General features: G+C 39.4%; 1 protein-coding gene across 1 annotated transcript in view; it reads right to left on the minus strand.

The window, feature by feature from the left end:
• MNAT1 (MNAT1 component of CDK activating kinase) overlaps positions 1-19,444 on the minus strand; it is a 127,163-nt gene that overhangs the window by 72,760 nt on the left and 34,959 nt on the right. Inside the window, exons 2-5 of the mRNA XM_054200469.1 lie at positions 17,350-17,502; positions 15,588-15,661; positions 6,765-6,868; positions 2,409-2,549 (exon numbers count right to left, since the gene is read on the minus strand). Coding sequence (XP_054056444.1) covers positions 2,409-2,549; positions 6,765-6,868; positions 15,588-15,661; positions 17,350-17,502 — 472 coding nt within the window. The remainder of the gene's footprint in view (positions 1-2,408; positions 2,550-6,764; positions 6,869-15,587; positions 15,662-17,349; positions 17,503-19,444) is intronic.

The raw sequence follows: 19,444 nt of genomic DNA on the forward strand, positions 1-19,444 counted from the left end.
ATGTTTATTTGTTTAACAACTGCTGATTTTACAGAGACTTTGTAAGTCATTATACAAACACTTCAGTGCCAGTTTTATAAACCTGTAGTATTACAAAACAAGTTTTGGCTCAAATTTAATTCGACAGTGCTCCTTCATAAACAAAGACACAACTTAAAGCTGCCCAGTTTCCTTCCTCAGCCTTTAAAAATCACCTTTCTGTTGTTTTTAGAATATTAAGATATGTTTTAACAGCAATACATATGCAATCACAATTAAAACTACCTATTTTGGTGAAGTTTTAAGGATTATTTATAACCATTCTTTCCTCAAGCCATCTGGTGAAGCAGGTTTCCAATAAAACCAACTGCTTTGTAAAAATAAAAAATAAAAAACCCAACCAACCACACAAAATCCACACAAAAAACCACACTGGTCTCTAGTAAATCAAGAGTGTGTTTTAGATGGGATTGAAGTAAGTCAGAAACCAGTTAAAAATCCCTATCCTGCTCCATTAGATTCAACTTCATAGTGGAGCTTTTATTAATTGATACGCTACTGAAACTATTCCTAATGGTGTGGATTGTAAGCACTTTTACCTTTAAAGGGATAAGAGACTGCTGGATTCAAAGCTACAGACTTGAAGGATTTTCAGAGAACCCTTCTGCTCATCCCTGCTTTTGTCTACAAAAAAATGAAACACCAGCTCCTTTCAGTAAAACCAATGACAGGTTGCCAGGACTCCTGGCTTAGGAAAAGGCAGCTCTTCAGGAGAGCCTCTGAAAATTGCACATTGATGCTCTCTCTTCACATCAGTGCCTTCTGCACTGGTTCAAAGAGGAACTCTGCTTTTCCAGAAAATGTTGAAGAGCATCTGTATCTTGAGTAACAACTGAGAATACAAGGCAGGAAGTAATGCCATATTAATGTGAGAAACAGAAATAAGAGAGAAATTCTGATTTAAATCTGTCAAGCAGCTTTAAACCACATTGACAGCTACACACATGTATGCATGCATACATACTTTTCCTTTTTCCTGATTTCCTTCAAGGTACACAGAGATTGGTCTCACAAGTGTTACGAGCATGCAAATGTGTGTGCATTCTTGTCTGTACACACATGTGTATTAAAAAAATTGAGATGTGAATCTTGTTTAAGTAACACAGTTATTGAGCTTCTCTATACCCGCACACCACCGTTGCATTTCAGATGCAGAATCAGTAGTAAATTCAGCCAAAGATTAACACAATTTTCAGAAATAGCCAAGTTTTTCTTCAGTTGGAACAACTCATATAGAAAAAGTTTGCAGTAAGAGAACATGACACACTCAAGGCAAGAAATCTTTTTCTCATAGTAGTTTTTGAATACAAAGGGACCACTTATTATTTAGGTGCTCTGACTCAAAAAGGGTTGACCAACGCCCAAATAACTCATGAGGTTACAGTTCCCTGCCTTCCACCATCTCCCCCTTGCTAAACTTATGAAGTAGCTCCCGATTGCCACTTTGCTTCAACACAGCAGACTGTCAACCACTATTCAGGACTGCTTAATAAGTTAACAGTAGTAACAGTTCACCTTATGGCTGAACCAACTTCGTAGCTCCTCTCTACCCTCCTCACACATTGCATGATCAGCCATGCACCACAGCAGATGCAACTGTCATCAGCTGAAGGCAAAACAAGCAGACAGTTACATGGCCTCAGACATGACAGAACATCACCCATTATACATCAGGTTCAAGGTGGAGTAGTCATTGTATCAGCTATGCTAATGCAAGTCCTCCTTGATGACAGTCAAAGCCTGTGGCTTTCATATTGTCAATGAATTAAATAGAGATCTAGACTTTTATAATAGCTCTTCTTCAGATACCCAGTCAAATGTCAACTATTAAGGAAACTGGTAGATTGGCTGGACTCACTGGAGTAATTTCTGAAATATACCTTCACATGTCAATTACCAACAAGAAAAGAGCTTTCAATGGAAGCTCACTAGGAAAAAAAAAAAAAAGAAACAACAAAATTAAAACAGACAGAACCAGGAAAATAGCCTTCTTCTAAATACCCAAAGAAACCTTCTGCATTTTTCTTTGCTAGCATCTTTTCCAGGATTAATCCTGTGTTGAAACAGCCAAGAATGCTTTCCTAATTCATTTCTAACCAGCACTCGACATTCTGGATAGTGAGTCCAGTTAAGTCTAGGAGTCCCAGAAACACTTTTCCTCCAGTCCTTAGCCTACCAAAACCAGAGCTGTTTGTAACATTGAAATGAATGATAGGTGAGAGAACAGTAACACAGAACATGTAAGACAGGGAAGCAGAAAGGGACAGATGTGTTAATTCCACACAGTTAACTGTGGTAGAGATGAACATGAACGTACTTGCTGTTTGCTCTGCTACTGAGCATTCAAAGCCTCTGGTTTTGTTACTCACCAGTTCATCCAAGAGTGCCTGCTTGTTCTTCCTTTTTATTATCTGTTGTAGTTGTTCTTCTTTCTGTATAAGCAGTCGCCTTTGTTCATTTTCCTGTCGTTCTACCTCTAAAGCTTCCTCCAGCTCTTCCTGCTCCCGTGTCTGAAATGGGAATTAGAAGTCAGCTCATACCAATCTTCCTCCTTGGGTGGCCAGAGCTCACCCACAGCTCTGCTGCCTACCAAAGGACCTAGGACAGACCAAGCAATAGGAATGCTGCCAAATTCTACCTTTTAAGAGAATCTACCTTTTAAGGTAGAATTTTAGGGTGATTATGATGATTCTACCTCCTTTTATTGTCCAGTGCAAAGTTATATTTTCTTCCTTGCTGCTTTCTGCAGTAGGAAGTAACCACTTGGATCTTGGCTCTTTAAATGTTAGAGAATGACAATGGGTTTTCCTCACACCAGGCACTCTAGAATGAAGACACCGCCCTCCGCTCCCACAAATCCAACTTCAAGTGATATAAGCGGGTGACTGAAAATATAATCCCACAATACTGTTCCCAATTCCCCTGATCAGCTGCATCTTGTGTGCAAAGTACGCTGTGTGCTTCTTAACAGCAGTGTACAAGACAAATAAAAAGTTACAGATCTGTGAATATTGAGAAGCTTACAAGCTAAAGCATATTTAAGCATGGACTGTCAGTCACATTACCAGAAAATGAAGAATTTTTGCTGTAACTTGGACTGAAGTCATGTATTACAAGAAAAGAAAAGAAAGAACTAACTAGTACACAGTGACTAGTTTTTGTTTCAGAATTTACTTCTTGAGAAGTTTTTTTTTAACCTGTAAACTATTAAGTCATCTGTGTTTGAAAATCACAGTGGAATAAAAAAAGAGGAGGGCTCAAAGACAGGGGTGGGAAGGATTACAGTTAAACAACTTTATACAGAAGGAGGGAATCACAAGAACGTTAGTTTGGTGGTAAGAAGGTATAGGACAATAACATACAGAAAATATTTTCCAAACCTTCCTCACCAAAAATACTAAAGCAAAGGGAGATTCAGTAAAAATGAAGATATAATTAAAATTTCATAAAACTTAAATGGATGGATTAATCCAAGGAAGCAGTTTCAGTAAAACACTATTGCAGCCAAGAGCTTAAGTAAAATTTGTTCGTGTGAGAAAAAGACCTAAATGTATGTTGTAAAGCACAGTGATCTGATATATGCCAGAATGCGCTGAAAAACATCCCTTTACCAAGCAGATCAAGTCGATGGGTCCTAGTGAGGCCCAGTTACTCCTGGATGCAAGAGCTGACAGATCTCATCACCTGCCACTGTGCCAACAGAAGCTGCTTTCATTTTGTAACTAGCAGTCACACCGGTAAAGAGCTGCTCACCAGTGACGATCTGAAACTGGATTCTCTTTGCATTTAATGAAAGGAAACAAACAAACAAAAAATCCCCAAGCTGCTAATTGAGGTTGTTTCTAAGAATTAAGGGATCTAGTTAGTTCAGTCAACAGAACTTAAGAGCTCAGGATCTTTAAGACATTCCAGGCGTCTTCCACATTTATGTCTAAAGACTGCCTGGAATCTGCACTGAAACAGAAGAAAACTGCCTGTTAACAGACCTAGTCTGAAGAACCAGTCCAGAAAAATTATAGTCAGAAATAAGTAAACTGATATAAAAACTTAAACCAGATCAGACTACAGGAAAAAGGAAGAACTATCACAAGTCAGATCAAATTCTTTCTGAAAGGACGGCCAAACAAAACATCCCAACATCTAAAGAAATAAAGATGATCATGGTGAAGCCTGGAGTAAAGTCAAGATGGCAAATGGTAAGAAGTAAATAGAAATTGTAAGGTTTTGCCACACTCAAGAAAGGACAATCAAGAAAATTCAAACACAGTTACATCATGGAGTCCAGACAAAACTATTTCAAGACTGAACAAAGCAGCAAGTGAAATTTGACATATAGTGACAAAGTAGGAAGTAACACGTCACCCTTAAATGTCTGTTATTCTCCAGTCATAGGAAGAAGGCACGTTTGGGAAAACTGGAGCCCAGACAGAGTGCAACGCTTTATATGTATATAAAAAGTGTGTGTGGAGAGAGAGATATATATATATATAAATTCATAATTACAATAAGCCCTCCTCCAAGAGTTCTTCACCTTTTTAGCCAAACCCGTTTACTTAAGCTTTCTCTTTAGATGGTCCTGTATAAAATCTACACATCTAATAGATGGGATAGTACATAAGTAGCCAGGTCATTAGGAACTGGCTACAAAGATGAAGAATATGGCTTGCATCGAGAGAAGAACAAGCAGTTATTCAAATCATAAGGTTACCACTTCAGTAACTTACTATTCTGATTTGTAAGAAGGAATGACATACTCATGAGGACAGAAGTAGTGTAAGCGAGACGAAAGTAACTTACAAGGACACAGATTTGGAGACATTAATTCATCAGTTAGAAACCAAAGAGGAGAAAACATGATGCACTACTTGACCACTACTGCTTTTGAACCTCCATTATGACAGTGCTGCAAGAGAAGAACAATCTTAGGATCACATATGTCAACATATTTCCAGTAGAGATGGGAAAATAGTGTTCTTTTATAAGAGGCTGTTAAGATCCCAGCTACAATACTGCATTCAATTCTGGTCCCTTGTGCTTGCCAAAGACAAATTCAAACTGGAACAGGCAAAGGGTAACAAAAACACCAAGAGGGACAGAGAGTATCTATATTCCTCAGAAGCAAACTATTACAGCGGACAGAAAAATTTATGTCAGCCCAAGAATGACGAGACAATGACAAGCCATAAGAAGTTTAAGCGAGAAATTAGGACACCTTTTGCCATTTAAGGAGTAAAGATATTTCAAAACCTGCCAAAAAAAAGCTAGAGAGAGAAAGCACTGTTTCAGCTTTTGGGAAGAGGGGTAAATTTATGGGCAAGATCATGCAGTTTTTGTAATAGCAACTGCGTCAAGTCTATTATTATGTTTCAATTGTTGAAAAAGAAATGTTGAATGTTTCAAATGTTGAAAAAGAAATAAAAAGGAAATGTCTCCAGATCTCCAGTAAGTCTGGATTCACGCAGCCTTGCCCAGCTTCCACCAGACAGCCTCTAGCACAGCAAGACCATACAGTACAGAAAACAGAAGGCCCGGGGGGCTTGGGTGGGTACAGAGCATTACTGTGCTGCTTGATACAATCACAGAGCTAGCGCACAGGCTGTCTGCAAGTCACGTACATGAGCGGAAGGTGGGCTGCAGGCAAAGCACCCTATTCTTATGGTGACCCTAGAGGTTGCACCTATATTGTAAAATAAGACATGTAGCCAAAGATTTGGCAGGTCTCTTCAAGCTCTGAAGCATAGGATATTGCACAGTGTCAGAGACAGGATAACAGATCAGAGATGGACCCCTAGGGAAATTTCCTTGCCTTTAAAAGGAAGGGGTTCAAACAAACATTTTTCAGATTCCAATCTCCTCCTGTGAAATCCTAGAGCTAAAGAAATCACTGGGAGTTTTGCCACAGACTTTAGGGGAGTGAGGATTTCACCCCTACTGATTTGAAAGCAAGTCCTTAGTGCAACTGGAATACAACACAAAACCTTGTTATGTCACACTCTGGACAGACATTTTCCTTCAAGAACCGATAACAATGTGTATTTTTTTACTGAAAAAATATTTAACAGATTAAACTTTTCTTACAGAAAGAAATGCTTGCAAGTTTATTTTTAAAGAACAAAATGATAACTGAGCCATACTTTAATGAATGAATGTTCAAAGAACCATGTGTTTTGCATACAGATGATGTATACAATACTCCTGATGTTATTGTTATCAGCTCTTGAACAAAAGTTTAAATGTTTGTTTCAACAGCTTTCGTTTTAAATTTTGCATAAACCAGACCTACGCTTTCCCTCAGTTTTACAGATCTCTCCTGGGAGCTTCATAATGTCTGCATCTGGATTCCTTTTTTCCTTCGGACGAGAAAGAAATTATTGTCCTGGTACAGGAATTAACTTGGTCTTTCCTGGATATTGTTCAATGACACTGCCAGCACGCATGCAGTGGCGATTTATTAGTTGCAGACTTTACTGCCTGTCCCTCTTTCCAAGCCCTTCCCAAAATAAAGCATAACTACATTTCAACTATCAATTTAATCTCTTTACATAGCACTAAATATCAGTATCACAGAACATCAGCATGTTATGGTTTTTGAATACAAAGTGAAATCTACATAGTGCCTTCAGCTTTGACTTGTTTTTAAGACACTACAGAAAGTAATCCTCTTTGAAAATCCTTTAATTCTTTAACTAATGAATAAAAATTGCAGGGGAGAGAAGTTAACTAACCAGTTTTATTTTATTTTTCTGAATGACTTCTTTGTTATCCTTCTGGTACAGCTCCATTTTCCTTTTGGTGTTCTCCAAATCCACATTGTTGGTCAAGTTAAATACTGCATAAATATTAGAAAGACAGAAAGCAAAAGTATTAGGTCAGCACACATGACTGTAACCATGAAATACTACTCTTACGTTCTGTAGCCCTTCTAGCACCACATATAAACATCACAATAACAGAATTTATTTAAACGTGCCCTGTAAAACAAGACACAATCCGCTCAATCACTGCAAACTTCAAGAGAAGCCAGCGGAGTTCCTCTAGGTTTACACATCTGTAGGAGATGAAAATTTGAATCTTGCGTCCTGTTTTATGATACTGATAATGATACACATGAATAATCATACAATTGACCTTTTCAAGTAGCGGTTACAGCTAAGAACACAGCGATTCCTGTAAAATTAAGTTAGACTAAACACATACATATTAAGAGAAGGTAAGAAATTAAGTCATTCCATTTCATAAAATTATCTAATGCACAAAGACTACAGAGACTGTTTGAATTCTCAGGTACACAAAAAAAATTTTACATTACTTGATAATAAAGGTACATACATACTTTTAAGTTATGAGGAATGTGCAGATGTATCCGGATTAATAGGTCAAATGACACTCTTGATTTCTCTCAATAGTGACAGACTATATCTCACATAATTATGAGCAAGCAGCGTTGGCCACCAAGCTCCCTAGTTTAGCACAACATTCCCAATTATCTACACATGGCACAGAATATACCGCAAGAAATTGAACAGTTTCTATAATCAACACCTTGAACGATGCAGATGGTTTGGATGATTAGTAACTTGATACAATGCCTGAGCCTTTCACCTCTAGGTCACAGGTTCAGTTGTGGGTCAAGTGAATTCCAACTGAAAGCCATTATCACTGGGGGAAGCCACTTGGTGATCGCCATCCAGAATGGATGCTAGGCTCATGCCCATGGCTTTAAAGCTATTGATGACTACCAATGTACAGCACTCCAAGACTCAAAAAGCTTTGTCACATGGCTATAGTAAATTTACAAGAGCAGTAGAGAAATTTGCACTGCCGTTGATAAATCTTTCACAGCAACAGCATAGCAATTGTGCTGAGTCAAACTCTGAGGAAGGGATGGAGGTTCTAGGGAAAACACCAGCACAGAACCTGGAAGATCTTTGTTCAGTTCTCTCTTCCTAGGTTCTCAAGCAACTAGGGCCAAATGAACCCTGGGCACGTGCACCACTGCCAAGTCATATTTATAAGTAAGGTTGCTAGAAACACACATAAGGAAGAAGCATGAAGTTTGCATTGTTACTCATCATGATAGCACACGTCTCAGTTTGGTAAAGATTATATCCCTTCTTTCATCATCTCCACAGGTAACATGGCAGAAATGAACTTTTAGGAGAGTTTTAGGTAAACGAAACCATGAAGAGGAGCCTAGACTGGCAAACCAGTTGCGAGCAGCAAAGGAAGCTGCAAGAAATCAAAGCAGGGAGCAAATGGCGTCAGGGGGAGAAAACAGGGAAGGTCCAAGATGCTAGAGTTGTGGGATACAGCTCAGTTCTACAGACCCAGCTGTACAGCAGCTCACTACTACCAAAAAGAGGCAGTCCTGCTCTCGTCCTTCTTCCCAGGCACAGGCCTCACCCTGCTCTGACTCCAGAACTCCCTGGATGCTTTGTAGCGTCAACAGAAACCCTCCAGTAACCTGAACTGACTCAACAAAGGTGCCGGACAAGTGCCAGAGACAGTGCGAGGGAAGCAACAGAAATGTACAGATGGGAATAGAAAGCGTCTCTTTCCAGGAGTACCAAAGCACCACATCACGTTACTCTTATCAAGAGTATTCCGTCCTTCCTTGAACTGCAACAAAGAGGGCTAGGCAAGATACAGCTGAAGAAATTCCTAACCTTAAGCAAACAAACAAAATGCTGTATTTATTTTTTTCCCCTTTTTTCCAAATAACGAGCAATATCAAGATGACTGACATTTTAATTCAGCCTGGCTCACAAATCAGCTGAACTCTTCCACTCCTACTCCATCATCCTCACTTCACAAGTGATCTGAAATTCAGGTGGTTTTGTGGTTTAAGCTCTTGATTGGGAATCAACACCTGAGTTCAATTTCCAACTTTGCTGCTGTTTCCAGGCAGATCGCTGGGCCTCTTCACTGGAGGTCTCCCACCGGTAAGAACCAGGAGTAGGGAAAATAAAGCTTTCTCCTGTACATCATCTGCTTTATCTCCATATTATAGCTATGTGCAGCACCTCTCTCTGTAGTCTTGATTTCATCTCAGGTGGAACTTCTGGGCACTACTATAACCCAAATAAGCCGTTCAAAGTTCAGCTCCTTGGTTTTTGAAAGCAAGTTACCCATTTCAAATGTTGGGGTTTTTTTTCTCTTCAAAAGGCATTAGCAACATTTTCCAATTTCATATTGCAACACACATTCACTTTCTGGTCGTAGCAGCATACCCTTACTAAAACATTATTTTAGTCTAAAGTGTCAGTATTTTAATGGAGATTTGACCTCCAACTTCCCAGCTGACAAGCAGCTTAATATTTGAGTATTACAGCAGAGAAGAATTGTCATGTGAAAGTGCTGGCATACAATCAGATCAGGGCTCTGCAATGACAGCAGCTGCATGGGAATGTCAGCACTTCCTACAACTTAAATCCACACACCAGCTCTCTAAACTCTTCAATGACGACACAAGAAAGAAATAGCATATGAGACATGCTGTGCTAGCAGGATGCCCAGATGCCCCCTTCAGGTGCAAGAGGAGGAATAAGATGAGATGCCAAATGCCTTTAGGCTCCTGAACATCTTTGGTATTTCTCTAAAAATAATCTAGCAATAAGCTGATGATGTAGGTTTTGCAACTATTGCTGCTTAAAACATTCAGGGGCTTTTTTCCTCCTTTCTCATTTATCTTTAATAGGTTCAACTAGTCACAACCTAGGTTTGTAAAACAATAACCGTAATATTTAAACTCATACTGGGAAAAGTAGGCAAATTCTAGACATATGCAAATGCCTGCCTTTATTTAAAACTACTTACAAAAGCGGGTTTATTTTGCTACTTGATATGAAGTAACATTTCCACGTAAGAGAGGTTTCTGCATCAGCATTTAAGGAATCTTCAATAGCAACCTTAAACACTCGCTGCCCTGCTGACGGCAAGGTGGAAGATGGTTTATTTCCCCTTCTGTTTTCCTGCTGTGGCTGGAGCCAAATCACAGGTAAAACCTTCTCAATGGTGAGCTCTGCTCATACCATACTGATTCTGCTCTGTCAGTCTTGCTCGACTCTGTCATTGACAATATGGTAGGACACCAGCAATCAGAAAGATTAATGCTTTCAGCACCCTCAAAGACCAGAGCAGATTTCTCCCACTGAATATTAATCCGTAGACACTGAAGAGGCAGATTATCTTGGTCCTAAGCATCTTCTCCTCAACACTAAAGTTGTCCACATTTCAAGACGTAAAATATTGAAGAGCTACATTTCGTTGCAACAGTATTAAGACCTGGATGTCTCTATAGCAACATCAACGTCAAAAGTTGTCCTTTTATTAATGAAAAGAATGTGTTCCCTCCTACCAAAAACACCCTAGTAACAAAACAAACTCTACTCTTTGACATTGCATGGTTATCAGTGGCCAATCAGCCAGACAAAACATCTTCCAACATATTTTCTAATATATTTTTCATAAGCTTCAAATGTCTTCTCATCAATATTCAGAGAATACAAATTCTTGCCATTGTATCCCCGCAATTACAGCTGACAAGTCCATTCTGTAAGGTGCACTAGGCCACTCAAACTAATTAAGAGATCATTTCTTTCGCTTCTCCCTTGTCCCCTCCACAAGTTACCTAGCATTTAAAAACCAACAGGTATCAAATCAAAGAACAGAGTCACTAATACTCAACACCTTACCTTTTACATAGCTAGGACTATGCAGGTTTTTTTCATTTGGTCTGCTTTGGGTTTTGCCAGAAATTTATTTTAAATGTAATTCTTACAAATTTTCCCTTTTTAAAAAAATACAACAAAATAAATTACAAAACTAGAAGAACAGGAAAGAGTTAAAAACTGAACTAATATGCTACACCTACCCTGAAAAAACATTGGTATAGATCTGAATATGACTGGCAAAGCAGATGGCTAGCTTGAAAAGGTTTCAAAGAGAAGCCAGACTTATTTCTGTCCATGTTGAAACATAGCATAAGCCGATGTAAGAGGCCTGAAACCCTTCAGGGAAAAGAAACAGAAGCTGTTTTGTATGCAACAATTATTTATCTACTTATCCATCTCACATTGGTTGGTTTATAAAATGACTTGCCTTGAGACATCTGTTGAAGTATAACAGGAAGACTATTGTGTTTTTCTGAAACATTTCATTCTCTTTAGGTAAAACTCCCTACTTCTGAAACTCAGCCTCTACAGGGAGACTTTCGCTGCTTTTCAAAACAACATTCATTATGCAATTCTACAACAAATGGAAAAGTATTTTCCTAGTTATGAAAGAAAAAAGAAAATGAGAGAAAAATTTGAATTACATGGCACAATAGTTTGTCCAGAGTCACAGCAGTATGAATGAATGTCACTCCACTGTAGGACTTTTAAGTCCATCAAAATCTCCCTGTTTTAGTCTGAGATACTGTAAGTTTTCTGAGACTTCTCCTCCTAGTTTCTTAAGAGACAATAAAAATATTTGCTATTCAAATACTAGGAACATGCCCTCTCTGGCAAGAGAGCAGATGATTACTCTGCTGACAGAGTTTGATCTGCATTGCTGGTATGAGCCAGCTGAAAGTTTGTATGTTTCTAAGTAAGTACGTTATAAGTCTTTAGTTTGTTACAAAAAAAAAAAAATATTCTTCCCACCCTACTACAAACAACTCTTTGATCATCATCTTCATAAATCACCAGCTAGAGACCGGGAACAGCAGAAGAGCAATTGCTTTGGGCAGCACACTATGAAGGAAGACAATACCACATCTTCAGTCTGCCCGGAGAGTCCAAAGCAACTGTGGCACCTTCTGTTGGTGCTTTCGATGCCTGGGCCAACCTTGGCCCTTGTACTTTCAAGAGGGGTAGGAGGGGGAGAAAAGATGGAAGAGGTCCTAACAGGTCCTTTCCAACCAACATGTCTGTGATTATAACGAAATAATTATCAGAAACAAAAGAAAACCCACAGCTAAGCCAGAAAAATCTAGGTAGGTATTAGTAATTATTTCTGTTTATCCTCATTTGTCTTTTATTGGGTCAATAATTTTCCAGACAAATACCCTAGCATAGTAATAAAAGACTGAAATCACTCAGCCCCATTGGTCTAAGAAAGATCCCTTCTGTCTGGAACAGTGTAGTACTGAAATCATTGTTCAGATGAGATGACTGAAATGGATCTTTGATAAAGCTGCCTGATTTCCAGTTGGGTTATTTCCATTGTCAGGACCAGCTCCTCATGCACACACACAGAGGGGAAGAAACCCCACAAAACAATAAATGACATAACCCACAAGTGCTCATAGATACCAAAATCATTTCTATCCAAGTATCACTTGCAAGATAAACATTCTGAGCAACACAAGCCACCAGGCAGCCAGTATTGCATAAAGTCTTAGAGGAGTAACAACATACAGGAATCCAAAGGGCACAAATACAGTAGCCTCCTTCCAAGTTGAATGTACCGAATATTTTTAAAAAGCAATAATTACTATTAACAATTGTGTTGCGGTAATGCCTAGAGGCCTCGTTCAGGTATCAGGAGAATGGTGCCAGGCAGTATGTATACACACGCTGGGAGGCGGGCCCTGCTCTGGATTGCTCACCCCCAGGTTTTGAAAAACTGGCCATGGAGATACTCTGGGGAAGAGGAAAACCTTGGGGGAAGAAGAAAACCTTGTAGAAAGAGCAAGAAAAATTTGCATTATATCCAGAGATTGTAACTTGTAGCAACACTCTAAGGTTTAACCTTGCCCCTCTCATCATATGAGCATAGACCTGACTTACTCCAATAGATGTTGTCCACACCTTTCCCAAAGGCAGGTTTTAACCCTTTCACTTTATTTTTCTTCCTAGTGTTAATGACAACAAACTGTGTTTACAATGTTCTCAAATTGCCCAACTGATTTTTCTTCTGGGGAAAACTTGCTTTAAAATGTGGTTTCTATTTAAAGCCTTGTATAACAAATTTTAGCCCAAAGCATTATTTAGTGGCTACATTCTAAACCACTTCAAAAATATGTTTTTTATAATAGAAATCTTAAGAGGTGACTACCCTAATGTTTGTTTGACCTTCCCCCACACACACTTCTGCTGTACCAACCAACTCTTTTCTTTTAATAGAAAAAGTCTGTAGGTAAAACATGCCTGATATGAAGGGGGAAAATGTGTTTCGAGTGATATATCAGATCAATGGAATAAGACAGTACAATTGCTGCAAATGTTGGAGCTGACCTACCTGAAACATTTGGAAAAACTGTAAGAATTACACCAGGGTCACACGAAGTATACTTATACAGGATGTTTACATTTTGTCTCCACCAAGCAACTACTTAATATAAACCCCCACAACAACTTATGAAACAAAACTTATCAGCAAAGAAAAAACAGGGTAAACAGGCACTTCAACCTGCCCACAGAAAACTGAAAATTTGGGGTGGGGGAAGACAGGGGAAATCCAGTTCTTTGGCTCCCTAGCTTCCTAACCTGGCAGCTTGAACAACCACCAGCAGCTACTGCCAATCTGCTGTATATTGGCTCCATAAGGCAAAACTTTGTGCTGCGTGACTACACCCTTTCTTCCCATCTTGCAGCCTAGTTTTTCACGTGCACAACCGAGCAGGGAATTCACAAGCACCAAAAAATGAAATAACTACTGTCAGCAGTAAAATGTGAAGTGACCATACGGAGTTGAAGACACCTTTAATGCATTGTTCAGTCATGCCGTACATGACATGCTCAGCAAATACACTGGAAGAAGTCACACTATCGCTATATACCAGACAACTGTCAGACGGAGAACTCTGCCCAGGAGCGCAAGCAGGGAAGGGCTTGGGGAGAGCAAGATGTGTGCAATGAGCTTTGTCACCAGGGAAGGAGAACAGGGCTTGAATTCTTACCCAAGGTGGTGTTCTTCACTCTAACTTGTCCTCCAGCTTCTGGATCTGCCTGAAGTTAGTAGATCATAAATGACTCCTTTGATAGTGAAAATTAAGAGCCTTCTGACTACATCCCTTCTTTCCTCTCATCATCTGGCTGTTACACAAAGAAACTAGGAAGTAGTCAGACTTCCTAGTCCTTTTACTATTTTAGGTGTCCCTTTCAGGCACCTAACTCCAATTCCTAACAACTATCAAGCTTCTTAATTATGCGCTTGCAGGGTCAGCACAATTACTGACAAATTCACTCTTTTTCCCAACGTTACAAAGACGAGCCGTGATTTCTGCTGCTTCTAAACCAAGTTACCAGCGTAGGCTCTGGAACCATTTGAAATTTAACAACCTAATCGCAAGAGCTGGAGAATCATAACATTCTGCACAAATCGATGAGGTTAAGGGAACTTCAGGCAAAACTTCAACTCCCTTGTTGCAGATGCTGAAAACGCCTGCAACAGCAGTATGCGGGAAACCTGTATTTAATGCTACATAAATAAAAAGCAATTTTCCTTTCCATGAGCACACAGATTCTTCCAGGATCCTCTGGATAAGATGTGACCATTCTTTTTACTCATTCCCTCCTTCCCCAGCACCACCCAAAAAAATATACAAATAGAACTACACCCACATCATCTCCTCCAGATATTTGGACCCATATGAGTGTGCCTGGTGTTTCACAGCCACACGATTTGGCTCTCCAGCCTCAGCCTTCTGATGCCAATAAAAACACGATACATTACTCACAGCAGTAAGTAAATGTATTGGATACATTTCTACAAAACACCACAGTGCAAAGAGGAGCAAGGGCTCCTTTGAGAAACTGAAGGGGAGTGGCATCTCCATGTTTTCCTTCAAATCACATCCACTGCCCCTCCTGCACGTTCTAAGCCACCTCTTCTTCCTCCAAGACAAAAAAAAGAAAAGCCTCAGAAGTTCCTAAAAACCAAGAAACAAACCATTTAGGAGTCACCCCTTTGAACAGGAGGTTTTCTAAGTAAAATCCATCACTCCACCGTAAATCACAAGTCACCCTAACTAAGAAGAAAATAAACTCTGTTGATAACATAGTCCCTTCCCAAAGGGCAAAGTTCTGCTTCAACTAACCCAAAGAGAAAGAAATCAATGTCTGTTCCTAAACCTTCTCCTTCTGCACAGCAACATAAAATGCTACCACAGTGGTATGTAAGGTCATCAGCTTCAAAGCAGCTTCAACTACTGTACTTGCAGAAGTAAAAGGGATGAAAGACACCATATGGCTTCTGTCATGGTAGATAAAGCTAATGGAGGCATACAATGAAAATTTCAATTTCTCCTCTCTTTGTTTAATCTTCCCCAGTGCAGCACCGACTGTTCCCTGCAAGCCTTTCTTTTCCAGCTATAAAGCAATGCTTCCTCTTTGAGTCATGTTTTTTCTCTGGCAGATAAAATGTTTTACTTAACGATGTCCTACAGTTCAGCAAATATGATTAAAAATGTACAGAAGAAAAAATTAGATAAACATCTGATAATATGATAAATCCTATTACAGAAACTCAACTTAGACATTCTCATAGGCAGCTGAGTCAGAAGATAAAAGCCTACGGACTCAAGAGCACAGCACATCAAAAATGCAAGCATTAAGACTTACCAATTTCTTCTATTTCTTCCAGGAAATCATTATATTCACTTAGACTGGGAAAGTCATCCTCTCTTTTATTGTATCTTTGAGAGAAGAGAAACAAGTATTTATATAACACAAAGATGCAACTTCAACAAGGCACTTGCTGCAAGCATATTAAGCATTGATCTAGTTTTATCAGCTATGTGTGCTTCATGGCTCCCACAACTACAAACATACAGAGTCTCTAAAAGGAGACAGAAGTGCTTGTTTCAAAGAAAAGGAGTCAACCTGGCATAAATCAGTGCTGTCCTTGCTTACTGTTTGCTCATTGCTTTTCCAGGGCTACAGGTAAACAGAATCACAGAGGCTAGGATATACTAATTCCAAGCCAGCCCTTCAGCATGAGAAACCTGTTAACAAAGGCAGAGGCAACAGGAACACCCACAAGAAAAGCTTTTCTAGAAGTGTTAGGAAAGGGAGTTTGGCTTTGTGCCAACAACAGAAAGCATATCAGCAAACTGAAAATGCTACACAATTATCTTATTTCATACCAATAGACAATTCCAGAACTCATTTATCCAACTCCTGACAACTGGAAAAAGTAAAAAGATGAAGGGACAACAGGCTAGAACGCGGCCTGCCTCTGAAAGTCAAGACGCACAGGCCTTCTTCCCAAGAAAATATAAAGCTGAGATTCTGCCTGCTCTGCAGACCAAGATACATGACACCTAGGAGTATAAAAATCTAATCCTGAGAACTCAGGCCAAATTCCAATTTGGGGACATTTTTTCTGCCTACTAAAAACTAATCTGGCAAATCCAAGTGGGCCAAGCATTTTACAACATTTTCTGTTCTAACTACACTTCATTCCATGTTTAGTCAACTAAGTTGACTTCATTCCAGTTTGACTTTTGTTAATTTCTGTAGATTTTATAATCAAGTATCTAAATTATTACTACTTTCCACATCAGCATCTTGGTATTCAACGACGCAATTTCTCCATATCTCAGCAACATCATATCATTCATTTAGTATTGTACTAAGTCTTAGATAAAGGCTGACAAGCTTACAATTTACCTGTACGTTCATTTTTGCACGCACAACTCTCTCCAGGTTTGTTCTGTTCCATCACACCCTCTTCTACCAGTGTATCAACTGGCTCACTTATTTTCCTTATAAAACGTTGTTTCTTGGCCAGGAGTGAGATGCAATTTTAGACCTCATTTATCTCAATTTCAAGAGCTCTCAAATCTGCATGACAGACTAGCAAACACAAGGCTTGCAAGGAACCATTTCCACTAACAATTGCTGTGTGAAGTAGAAAACAATGTGAACATAGCTTCCCTTTTGTCCATTCTCATTTTGAAGGGAACTGGCCTTCAACTCTCAGAACAGGTCCCCAGGGAACAAAACAATCTAGGTCTTGTTTCTTGCCCCACTCTCATGTTCACCCCCTCAAAGGGAAAGCAGCTGTAGTCCTCAATATCTAATCATCTCCATTTAGGAGGCAAGTCTTTGCCAAAGGAGGCCACATAGAAACACCCAACATTTTTCTAATGCTAAGCAGGAATCCCCCAAGGCTAAACTGAGAATTCAGCCCTCAGTTGCTGCATAAAATCAGATTCTCTGAAATTTCTCCATTTTAAGTGGAGCCAAGTTTTATTGGTTGTCACTTTAAAAAAAAAAAAAAAAACAATCTCCTCTGTACTACTGGAGAAATAAGTCAATTTTTTAAAACTGCAATCCATGAAATACATCCACCTTATGTTATTTAAGTGGTGACACTCACATTTTCAGCACTTTCTTCCGAATTTCCACTTCCTTGTCAACAGCAGGATCCTCAAAGAGCTGTACCCTGAAGTTACTCTTCCGCAGGGGGGTACCGCACTCCTGGCAATTCCCAGCCCCTCTCACAAACAGCAGTTCCACACAGCTCTCACATCTGCAGGAGAAAGGAAGCGGTATAAAGGCAGATGCATGTTAAACAGTAACTGAAATACAGGATTGTCCCCCTTTTTTGTTGTTTACATACACACAAAATAAATACACTGCACATCTCCCCTTGATTTCACTATTTCTTCAGTACCCAACAGAGGCAAGGTCTGTCCGCCATGGCTTGAAAGGAAACAATTTCAGCAGCACAAATACATTTATTCTCCCTGCCCAAATGACTCGGCCTCTTCGCTGAGACTTAAAGTTAATCCAAACACAACAATGGGGTTTGTGTCAAGGGAAAGCTTGTTTACTGACACCATCAAAGTCATTTTGCATGGACCAGACTGCAACATCCTTATTTACTTTGAGCACTACCTTGCTGCACAAAAAGCCCCATTTATTTTCTTGATGCCATTCACAGCGCAAGGTACAGTTCAGCAGAAGCAGGGAGACAAATCTTGCCCACAGCCTTCCAAGCATCTATCACTGCTACCACGGAGGAACCACTATAACAAGCCTAAGCTAAACTCCATCCCAACACAGCTAAAAGAATCAAAATAACATTTTAACCGGTGACCAGAATTATGCAGCTCTCCTGTCCCTTCTGTTAATACTTTTAAAATTGCACATAAAATACAATTCACACAGAAGCTGCACAGAAATAAACCAAAAATACCTTTCTAGCTTTATTTCTTTTGTCTTAATGCAGACTTCAGATTTTAACAAGATGCTTGTTGACCAGTCAGTTGGCATTTAATAAAGGAAGAACACATAAAAAGCCAATTTTAAAAAAAGTACTTAGGTACTAATAATGTGCAAATTTCTAGCAGAGAACACCACCTGCTGCAGTCATTTCCTACTGCTGGGGAGGCAAGGGGGTGTCTATTTATAGCTTTGCTATATCGAAGCCAAAACAGTTGTACATTAAGGGCTGAGCTGTACTGTACCTTCATAAACCCAGCACAAAAGCTAAACAAGTTAAAAGAAACAATACTGACATGGTTGCAAAGGATCTTAAACAAAACTTCCAATCTGCTGACCTACTCCCAACTAAACTGGTTCCAGTACTTACGGAGGCAGAGCTAGCTAGAGACAACCAGTTTTGCCCAGCTTCTGTTTTCAAGATTAGAAAGTGCAAAACAAATGCAATTGTATCGTACAATTACAAAAAAAAAAAAAAACAAAAACCAAAAGAGTAATTTTTTTTTTTTTGGTTAGCACAAATAGAACTACAGTTTCAAAATGCATCTCGTACAGCAGCTGCCAACGTTAAAAAGCAAACCTTGAATTTACTTGGACATTTTCCTGCTCCAGAATTCTTTTCGTTAGAAAACCAAGCACATTTAAATAAAATCTATCTGGGAAGGGAAAGATCAAACCTTTTAGCACAACAGGTCTGAAATTCAGAAGTTACCAGGACACCAACTCAAGAAGCATGCTTCTTAATGAAAATATTTTAGGTCACTACTATCGGAGAAACACCACCAAATGCACAAGAGAAGGCAAGGCAGGGAAAGGGTCTTCTCCTTCCTCCTCCAACCTTTCTGTGCATGCAGCAGCCCAGTACGTAAAGACAGTTTCACTGTCTCCTTCGTTTTGGTAGCTTGTGCTGTTTGTACCTCTCTCAATGCAGCAACCAAAGCACAGCAAAAAAACTTGCCTCCTCTTTCCTATTTTTAAGTTATAGAAAAGGGAGTGTAAAGCTACAGAACTTGGCAGGTGGATCCATGCGCAGGTGTTTGTATTGTGTTTTTTTTATCTTGGTATTGCCTAAGGAGCAACAGAACAGGGTCTCCATGTGCAAGATATTATGCACAGACAGTAGCACCTGAAACTACTCCGTTTCCACCCCTCCTCCCTGCTTCCCTAAATGAAAGACATTTCAAGTTTACACAGGACTTGACTACGGAAAAAAATCCCTCCTTGGAAAAGAACTTTGTGCAAACACT

Source organism: Rissa tridactyla, chromosome 4 (genome assembly GCF_028500815.1).
Source record: "Rissa tridactyla isolate bRisTri1 chromosome 4, bRisTri1.patW.cur.20221130, whole genome shotgun sequence".
Classification (NCBI taxonomy): Eukaryota; Metazoa; Chordata; class Aves; order Charadriiformes; family Laridae; genus Rissa; species Rissa tridactyla.